Source organism: Brachyhypopomus gauderio, chromosome 12, assembly GCF_052324685.1.
Source record: "Brachyhypopomus gauderio isolate BG-103 chromosome 12, BGAUD_0.2, whole genome shotgun sequence".
NCBI classification, from domain to species: domain Eukaryota; kingdom Metazoa; phylum Chordata; class Actinopteri; order Gymnotiformes; family Hypopomidae; genus Brachyhypopomus; species Brachyhypopomus gauderio.
Window position 1 is genome coordinate 6,428,793 of NC_135222.1, and position 10,770 is coordinate 6,439,562.

The following is a 10,770-nucleotide window of genomic DNA, read 5'->3' on the forward strand; positions in this document are numbered from 1 at the left end:
TGGAAATGATGATGTGGACTGAAGATGATATGGGTGGAGATGAGAATTTAACAATGAACACACCTTCTGGTTCATGTTTGTGTTTATACCTTTTTCTTAACACATGGTAACTGTGCAAATTGTATTATTAACGGAACAGCAAACCCCAACACCCTAAGGTCTGGAAACCCCACACCCTAAGGTCTGATGCTTAAGTCAGTCTGAACTAGAACGATTTGGGAAAAAAAGCTATATTAAGATTTCTGATGCAAGTGGCATCTGTGATGTATTCTACATTTACATTCCCTTCTTTATAAACATACTAGTCATATTTACTGCCATCCTCAGTAGAGAATAAATATCACAGATAATGATATAAATGATTCATAATATATGCATACATATTTGTGAAAAAATATATTCTAAAACTCTTGCTATCACAATTCACTTCCCAATAAACAATCACAAACAGGACAGGAGGCTGGAGCCATAATTCCTGGAGGTGTTCTCCCAGCGTTATGTAACCTCGTTAAGTACCGCAATAAAAGAATAACGCGCCTAACCTGAAAAAATTTAAATAAACTTTAATAGAAGATGACAAAAAAGTTATAAATTACATACTGTTTATAGGACTGCAAAATGAAACTCCTCTGTTACTTGGTCACCTTTACCATAAGTGACCAAATTCTGGACCTAACTACGTAAAACTATATCAAATAATTTAAAACATGCAATGACAGGGACTAAACCAACGACATTTTACTTTGACATTTTACTTTGATGTTTGAAAGTGTAATAGGTTTAAACAAATAAAACAAATAAGCTCCCTGAGTTTATAAACACACAGAATTTCACAGTGCTCTGCTACAGCCATTTAAATGACATTGACACAGCAAAATATATTGCCAATGTCCTAGAAATATGTAGCCATATTCACAAAGAATCTCTAGGACTCTTACGTCAGTCTGTCTTTGTTCCCCACAATGGTCCGTGAAAGTGCTATGCAGTACTAAAAGCATTACTCCCACTTATGTAACTATGTGAATACAGGCCACAGTTTGTAGAGTCTTTAAACAGATTTAACATTTCATTTTAAAACACTATTAGATAAAATCACATCATTCTTCATCTCTTCCACCCATAAGTTTATGGAACACTGAATCCTTCCTTTGACACAGAGCTGCTGGGCTGTCAAACTCCACCACCTTCCCAGCATGCATTACCAGAACCCTGTCAGAGTCCATAATGGTGTTCAGTCTGTGGAAAGAGGAAGCGATCGTGTGTGATGAAGGCACATTTGTTGAAAAAGTTGATAACTGCATGATATAAACAAACTGTACTTTATAAACAAAACAACACAACACAGCAAACATGCTGTTTGTTCAAAACGTAGCATTAGTGAGGACTAGGGCACTGACCTATGAGCGATAGTGAGGACGGTCTTGTTACTGAACCTTTCTCGGATAGTCTTCTGCAAAAGCATGTCAGTATTGTGGTCTACACTAGCTGTGGCCTCGTCGATACATAAAACCTACAAATGGAACAGCACAACATGTAAAGAGAGACACTCTATGTGATGTTTTGTCCTTTAGGTCTATTTTATGAACACCATGAAGAAAGATTGAAGAAGTCACTTGGATCTGTGATGATCTAAAAAAGTAAACTTGTGTCCAGATGGACCGAGTCAACTTTCTTGGACCACGAAAGGACTGAGTATGCAGCACTCACAGTGGCCTCTGTGAGTAAAGCCCGAGCCAGACACAGTAGCTGTCTTTGGCCGACGGAAAGGGACGTGCCTCTTTCTCCCACCGCTGTGTCCAACCCTCCTGCCAAACAACACAGAAACACAAGAACAACAATCACGACGAGCTTGTCACCTTACTCATCGAGCAGACGTTTTTGTTTAATGGATCACTCCCTTGGCATTCACCAATTCTCCGCACGACGTCTCCCAGGTGGCACTGCTCCAGAGCATCTAGCAGCTGGTTGTCAGGGTAACGGCAACTGGGGTCAAGGTTCTCCCTTACTGAACTGGAGAATAAAAAGGGGTCCTGGGGAATGATGGCCAGTTCGGACCTGCAATGGACACAGCATGACATTCAACATACATATGAGGATTATGTTCAACTCAAAAGCTCCTACATAGCAGATTGTACGGAACCACAGGATTAGTACCGATTTCCGTGCTGAACAGATTCCAATTATTATTACATTTTCAATGGCATATTCAAAATTTGATGGAAACATCTCATAAAAACCTAAGCACTCCTCACCTCAGCTGAGACAGTCCAACCAGACTGATATCTTCCCTATCCAGGAGTATCCGGCCGTGGTTCAGCTCCACCATACGGAACAGAGCCAGGAACAGTGTGGATTTCCCTGAGCCCGTGCGTCCTACGATTCCCACCTTCTCACCGGGATGCACCACCAGGCTCACCTCGTCCAGGGCGTTGGGCAGGCCAGGACGATATGCCAAGACGGCTCTATCAAACTCCACCTGTCCATGCTCTGGCCAAGACTCTGGAACCTGGCAATTCGGTACATTTAGATAAGCAGGTCTATTCAACAGCGGAACTCTTCCACACGTCTCGCCACTCACCGCCACGCCACCATCCTGACACTCCTGTGGGATACTCGTGGAGTACTCCTCCAAACGTTCGACGCTCACCAGCTGCATCTCCGTCTGGGCAAAGCTGAAGATCAGACCTGACAGCAGGTTAGTGATGGAAAGGGCATACGACAGAGCCAGACCCACCAGACCTGGAGAGAGCAAAGAACAGAGGCTTAGGGGGCAGGATTTCCTGACTGTCTGCTATGTGGAATGGCAGAATTTTCTTTCTTGGGTTTTAATGTTGTGATACTCACTTGTGAACAAAATTTTAAGTTTTACTTTTAAACAGGCTCAATTGAGGTATTACTGTGAAAGGTCAGTGGAGCACACACCTGGATCAATGGATCTAAGCTGATGCTCAATCAGAGCGATTGCACTGATGCCAGTCACCACTGTGACACCAATCATCTGTAGCCGAATGTCCAACCACTGCATAGCAGCGTTGCTAATGAACAGGCAGCGCTGGTTCTGATCCAAACGCCTCTCATTCTCCTCCTCAAACCTGCAAAACACACGTCCACAGGTGAACAGACTACTAAAGACTCTCTGCTTTCAATCTTGCTTACTGAACTTCTTTTTTAAAAAAAGTGACCAGAAGGAGGAGGATGAGTGACAGCATTGCACAGCGTAGTGGAGGCAGGTACCGCACCTGGCAGCGTGGCCACTGGCCCGCACCGTGGCCAGGCCACTCAGCGTCTCTGAGAAGTGTGAGTAGACTGGAGAAAGTGTGAGGCTGCACAAGCGTTTGAGCTCGCGGGACGAGTGACGATAAAAACGCTGCGTTTGGTAGTACAGCACCCCTAGTGGTAGAAGAGGCACCAGCACCCAAGGCAGCCCATAGCTCATTACTACCAGCATTCCCAGCAGACTGAACACATTGGCAAGAAGGATGTTGAGGACGAACGGCAGGGAGTCGTCTATGCTGTAGATGTCTGAAGAGAAACGATTTAAGACTCGCCCCAGGGGTGTAGTGTCAAAAAATATCATTGTCGCCTAGAATTGAGGATTGCAATAGATCAATTTAAATGCACCGTCAAACTTTAGAGATTTTTTTTCTAGTAAAACTTTACTTAAAAAGTTTGAAGCGAGTACCTTAAGCACGCTATTCAGCAGTCTCTTATGGAGGGCAGTGGCTGCATGGATGGCCCCATAGGCAAAGAGAAACGCCCTCGCAGCCGTGAAGATGGTGTTGGCCGCAGCAAGACAACCATACACAGTCATGTAGAACGTCAGCTCCGAGGTCATGTTGCCAAATGCATTCAAGCCTCTGACCAGTCTGGGGTGGGGTGGGGGAGGGGGTGTTTTTAACAACAACAACAACAACAACAATAAAGGGACTTGTCCTTTGTTAGCAGTAACATGGCAGGAAGGTTTCTGAACAAGAGACAGCGGTAGAGTGCGTAACATATATAAGCCAGACTCACAAAGGTCTCTGAGCAGAGAGGAGCAATAGGGTGGTGTCAGGACCTGCCGTCACACACATCTGCTCAGACTGGTTGGCTTTCAGGTTCGAGATCCAATGAGACAGCCACCAATCTGACACATTCTTAGTACCTGGGGTGAAAGGTCAGGATGGTGAGGCTGTGCTGGTATCCCTACTGAGGAGCACCACTAAAGGATGAAATGCTGTTCCCCCCACCTTGCATGAGGAGCAATGAGCAAAGCACAGACACAGCCAGGCATCCGCCCACGGCCCTCCAGTAGGACCGATACACCGTCCACGCCAGCCCACCCTTCTGTTTCTGTTCCTCTCCCACGGTGGTCAGCTTGTCCTCTGAAAGCGGCTCACTGGTCAGCTCTTCTTCATGCGCAGTGCCGTCTAGTTTAGGAAGCAATTTGTTTCAAAATCAGAAAGAGGGGAAATCCAGCACTGACCGCTTACTGGGTTAACCCCATCATATGAAAAACAGGTGCGAGAACAGTAGTACCTGACTCTCTCTTTTCACTGTCACTCTTCCTGTCTCTGGGCACAGCTCTCACCAGAGATAAGACTTCCTCCGGGGTGCCTTTCCCAAAACAAAACAGACAAATCTGAAACAATCTTTCCTTTTACATGTATAGACCTTATATGGCATGGCTTCTATACAATGCAGTGCAATTTCAAGTAGCCAATACCAATGTTCACAATGGTTCCTTTGTCCATCAATACCACCATCTCCGCTTTCTCCACAAACTCTACTCGATGTGTGCAGAGGATTCTGGTCTTGTTCTTAAGAACTCCCATAATGCAATTCTTCATGAGATGGCGAGCCACATCAGAATCCACTGCTGCTAATGGATCATCCAGCAGATAGAGGTCCTTGTCCTGCCACAGGGACCCCGGTTTCTTTTGGTTAATAAGTGTTCTTAGGAAAGGTCATTTAAAGTGTTGATAAACACTTTGGTGTAGATTTGTAACGTAGGTTGGTTTTCTGGGCCCATCAAGACCTCCTTTACCATATAGACAGCTCTGGCTAAGGCGACTCGACTCTTCTGACCTCCACTGAGCGTTACTCCATTCTCTCCCACCTCGGTCTGATCTCCACTGGGCAAAATCTGAACAACATTTGACATGAAACAAGTCAAAGCACCACAATCAGTTTCATTATGGTGTTCAACCACCACAGTGACTAAAAGCTTTGTGTTACTTAGACAATGCTAATCACTTACAGCATGATAATAAAGCAAGATATGAGCATTCTGGAAAGCCACATCTTTAATGGATGGCTCCATGTGTAATCCAATTTCTCTATTATAGTGGAATTTTTATACAACTTACATTAAGGTCATCGGTGAGGGCACAAGCTTCAAGTACAGCCTGATAGCGCGCATTGTCAAAGTCTCGTCCAAACAGGATGTTGTCACGCACTGTTGCATGCTGGATCCATGGTTCCTGCACAGCCAAGCCAAAGCCCTGCTCTCTGCCCTGGACAACCACTACACCCCCACATCTAAGGCGTGCACACAAATAAAGGATGAAATTCTTTAGAATTCTGACACAAGTCTGATTGGCACAAGCTACTGCATTTTTATTTTGAGGTATTAACAGCTTGTAAAAATCCTCCAATCCATGTTAAGATGTACTACTACTGTTCCTGGGATTCAGAAATGATTACCATGCAAAATAAACCATTTCGTTTTAGTCATGTTTCCATGTTTTACTGTGAGGGACATTGCCAGTCTGTACCTGTTCAGCTCGCCAGTAATGGCAGCTAACAGAGAACTCTTCCCACAGCCGACCTTCCCCACCACAACCACCAGGGAACCCTGAGAACATTAAACGGCTTGAGTAACTGGAAAAAACAGCTGTGCATACATAAAGGGTTATGGTTACTTGCTTTAAGGTTAGTTAAAATGTAGGTAGGAAAAAAGAAATATGACATTTTGTGTACATATACTGTACAATACAGAAAAACTACACACAGTATTGCTTTGATAGTGATTTAGTTTTCTGTGATGAAGGAACTACATACCTTTTTGATACTTAAATTGATATCATGGAGGTACAGAGTTCCTGTTGAAGATATGTCCTCCACCTTGGAGTCAGATTGTGAATCATCAGACCTCTTCCATGAGAAACCAGCTTGGCTCATCTGAACCGCAGTGAGAGGTTCTTTAGGAAATTCTGCAGTTAACGAATGTTACACACACACACACACACACACACACACACACATTAACACATACTCATGCATATTGAAAAGAACACACTATACATCTGTTTACTTTTTTATCTCATTAGCTTCAGCTGGCCCTCCCCTACCCCCCTATTTGGGTTCATCAGGCTGTGATGAAATGAACCGCATTTGATGGGCATGTAACTGAACGGGTCATTCCATATCAACTCAACCAATGGTCCCCACTTGACCATCTCAGAATCCCTTCAAACCTTCCCCATTTGTAGGCAGATATATTTCATGGAAAAATCCAAAGTATTTCTGTTCCATGTTCAAGAGTTACAGCCGTTTTTGTAACCCCACCCTCAGACGCATCTTTTGCAAAAGTGGTTAAATACCAATATTTGAATGTGAATAACTCTAAAACTATTACAGCTAGAAGGCTGAAAAAAATGTTTATGTTTAGAAACTTGTATACTTGTAATTTATGTACTTTCTAGGGCTGTAAGTTGTGTTGTGTCAATAGAAAAATTCCCAAAGTTGGAAAAAAAACAACAACTAAGTCATTTTCACCTGTCATTATCTCATGGATGGAGTAGAAGAAGGCTGATCTATGTTTTATGTTTCAAAGTACTTCCAGTGGCAATGTTGAAGTAATAAATAAGTTGCCTGTATGTGGTCCAGTTTTTGCACAATTTGCTGTCAAATATCTGATTTCACACATACGGTACCCTTGTTTGGACATTCCCAAAATACCTATATTTGTTTTTTTAATTTTTTTGTTCTGTTATATACTTAGATATGTGCTGATTATATGGTAGAAAAATTGGAATGGCCTTTTTTGATATAGTGGTTTTATTCCCCACTGAATATCACCCATATCATGGAAAAATAACATTCAAAAAAGAGAAGCAAAACAAAATTTATGTTGTGCTAAAATGCAGTATTTACACAAAAAATTCAAAAAGTACATAAATTACAAGTTTACCAGTTTCTAAACATACAAAAAAATTTTAGCCTTCTAGCTGTAATAGTTTTAGAGATATTCACATTCAAATATTGCTATTTAGCCACTTTCGCAAAAGATGCGTCTGAGGGTGGGGTTACAAAAACGGCTGTAACTCTTGAAATATTGAACATGGAACAGAAATACTTTGGATTTTTCCATGAAACATATCTGCCTACAAAGTTTGAAGGGATTGTGAGGTGGTCAAGCGGGGACCAATCCAAATTTTGGTTGATTTGACATGGAATGACCCGAACTTGAATCACAATTTAGGACTGTGATTCTCCCCAGAATCAGTCCTAAATTGTGACCCAGGTAACCTCTCCTGCATCCAAAACATCGATGAGGTGCATTTGTACAATAGAGATGTGGTTCTCAGACTTATGGAGTGTGTCCTTTGATTTTGGTTACATTCATGACCGTTTAAGAGATTCGTATATGAAACCACCATTCATCACTGGAGGTTTTTATTTACAGTGGTCATAAACAGCTTGCTTATTAGATGTCAATATCCAGTTGTCAGTGCAGCTGCTTTTTAACAATGTCAACTACATGAAGTATACAAATAAAATGAAACTATATTTTAGTGTGCAGCAGATAGAAGTGAAACTATATCAGCTACCTTGGCTGTAGTAGGCAGAGAAGTCCTGATTATGCAACATGAGGAAGTTCTGAATACGATCCAAAGATACTTTCGCTTCCAGTGTGCCATTAAGAACCCATGGGAAGGAATTAAGTGGCAGAATAAGCATGCCCACCAGAGCCAGTGTAGTGAACACCTGGAGGATAAACGTCACAGTGCAAATCAAGGTCAAAGTTTTTTTTTTTTTTTTTTATGCTTCCTTCAGATGGTTCCTTCTCCTGCTCACCTTAGCTGCTGTGAGTGTGTTTCCAAGCAGCACATAGGTGATGAAGGTGAGGATGGAGATGACCACAGGCAGAGCCGCCCAGGTATAGACACACACTGCGTCCAGGTACTTCAGCTTCTTCAGGTGACTCAGTTCTTTATTGCGGCTTTGGTTTATCTTCTGTGCAAAGTGCTGCTCCCAGCTGTAGAACTTCAGAACTCGTATTCCAAAAAGGACTTCGGTCATTAGCTTTACAAAAAATAAGCAAATGATTTTAAAACATGATTGTTCATTGTCATAAGCTGTGTATTTAATAATAAGTGCGGAATAATCAATTCCACAATTAAATATTAGGCTGGAGCACTAACACAATAAAAACTCAAATCAAGGTATTTTAAAAGGGCACCTTTTAAACACCGTAATAGATGCTTATGAATAGAGATGCTTTAACCATATAGAACTAGTAAACAAGGACTTCTATAAAGCACCCCTACCTTCACTCTGCTGTCCTTGTAGGACAACATGTGTTTATTGTTCTCTAGGATGCGGCTCGCCAGGACCTTATTGAGCGGCACGAGCAGAAGAGCCACGCCCAGTCCCCCGAGGAAGGCCACGCCCACCTGCAGGTAGAGCAGGTAAAGGGCGAGGGCGAACTGGAATGGAAGACTCCACACCTCATGGAAACTGCTGAAGAAGTTGACCAGACGGTCCGTGTCCGTGCTCATGAAGTTGACCACCTCCCCGACGCTGAAGCGCGCCAGGGCGGAGCGGCTGACCCGCAGCGCCTTGCCATAGATGGTGGACACCACGGCGGCCCGAGCTTCCAGCGCCACTTTCGACACCTCGAAGGTGAAAATGTTGCGCACGAAGGCTGCCACGAACGTGCTTGAGAAGAGGCCGACGGCGCACCACACGCCGGTGCTCAGAGGCGCATCCTCGGCCTCCATGAAGCCCACCAACGCGCTGAGGAGAAGCGGTGCTGCGAACGCCATCAGGCTGCTCAACAGCTTCAGCACACCCAGAAGGTAGTAGCGCAGGCCAAAGGCCTTGTGCAAAACCCACAAGAGCTTCACCTCGTGCTGCTGGCTTTCCTCACGGGGCTCCTCCGGCACGACTTCGCTGCATAACTTCTCCTGCTCGTCGCCCCCTGCACGCCTCTGTAGCTCGGCGGGGGCTCTTCGAGCTCTCAGACATTGCGCCCAACGCTGACGGAAGCGCAGAGTCACCGCTCCAGTTTGAAGCCTGCGCGGAAGTTGGAAAACATCGCTGGGTCTCTCCAGCTCCCCACGAGGGCCTTGACTCAGCTGACGGTTCAGCCAGAGGTAGAGGAGCCTGGACAGACAGCTGGCGCCATCTTCTGCTACTGTTTCCCCTCCACAAGGCTCTGGCAGTAATAGAGGAGCCCCATCATCTCTATTTAAATTTACATGCAGAGACTCTGCTTGGGATTTGTAGCAGGGAAAGGCAAAAGCGAGCAGGTAGACCAGGACTAGGGCTGCTCTGGTCACAGCCAAGGCCAAACGGACCATCTTAAGGGGGTGCAGGGCACTGAGATAATTGCCATCTTGAATGTAAGCAGTGAGGGTAAAAGCTAGGTTAGGTACTGGAAGAAGAGCTAAGACCACAAACAATGGGGGACCTCTGGTTCTCCTATAGACAGATCTTTGCAGTGCTAAAATCGCCCCAAGGTGGACCAGCCAAGCAACCGTGCCACATGTATCAGCTAGGATGTCCAAGTATATGTCTTGCTGTTGGAGTTCAAACACCAGTACCAAATCCCCGCAAAAAAATATAACCAGCAGAAACGCAGACACAGCCCTGAGGATCCATCCAACAGGCAGAGGAGTGTAGATGAGGCTGTAAACACGAATGACATTAAATCAGTATACAATATGAACATTTTAGAAACATGTGTGAATACATGCATGCTGTAAGGTTGTTGTGGTTGTTACCCAACTCACCTTGGCAAGCTCAAATAACAGGCACTTAGAACAGCAACGACAGCGTGTGCAAGTGATCCACAGATCAGTTGATTGAAGCATGGGCTAACTGTTCCATTTTGCCAGAGAGGAAAGGGATAGTCCTCATCAGTGTGGCAAAGTTCCGACAGAATGTCCAACAGCCTTAAACCAGCTGTATTTCCTCCCATGGCCGGGACATGTGAGACACTTTACAGAATTTTGAGTCACGGTTTGTTTCACTATTAGTTCCTTTGAATTTGGGTAGTTGGTCACATCTTAATTTGCATGCGTTCAAGTCTGGTAGCAATAGAATTTAGCTAGCTAGCTGTCTAACGATAGTTTTCAATACATTTTAATTAAGTTACTTCATCTATGTAGATAGATGACTAGCTGGTTCTGGCCAGATAACATCTACACTTTTTAAGATAAATGTACATGTCAAATATAACAAAATCATAGCATCTAGCTTGTTATTTTACGTTTCGGTACAAGCTACTTTGAAATGCTTTGTGTGGTCTCGAACAAGTAAAACTGTCCCTTTCGTTTTGTTCTATAATTTACCTGTGGAAGTATTTGCTAGTATGCGGCATAGGAAAGCAGAGCACGAACAGGTAGCTATCCGGATAGAATAAACCCCATCCAAAATAAAATGGTCGCGGATCAACCGCTTTCATAATAAAAGTCCTGAGGCAAGAAAAACGCATACTTGCGCTTCTTCGAACGAGTTTTCTGTACTTCTATCCGTAATATTTACAGTTCCACACAAAAC

At 43.9% G+C, this 10,770-nt stretch overlaps 1 protein-coding gene across 1 annotated transcript; it reads right to left on the reverse strand.

Moving 5' to 3' along the window:
- Positions 1-547: 547 nt before the first annotated feature.
- abcc10 (ATP-binding cassette, sub-family C (CFTR/MRP), member 10) lies at positions 548-10,651 on the reverse strand. The gene is made up of 21 exons (XM_077024672.1): positions 10,002-10,651; positions 8,535-9,897; positions 8,062-8,289; positions 7,815-7,971; positions 6,043-6,194; positions 5,757-5,836; positions 5,349-5,520; positions 5,027-5,125; positions 4,706-4,895; positions 4,519-4,596; positions 4,230-4,409; positions 4,015-4,144; positions 3,683-3,866; positions 3,240-3,583; positions 2,923-3,092; positions 2,579-2,739; positions 2,253-2,506; positions 1,910-2,055; positions 1,708-1,805; positions 1,398-1,510; positions 548-1,236 (listed from the first exon to the last, which is right to left on the reverse strand). Exons 1-21 carry the CDS (start codon positions 10,187-10,189, stop codon positions 1,098-1,100), a joined length of 4,626 nt encoding a protein of 1,541 aa, XP_076880787.1. The 5' UTR covers positions 10,190-10,651; the 3' UTR covers positions 548-1,097.
- Between the last annotated feature and the right edge of the window lie 119 nt (positions 10,652-10,770).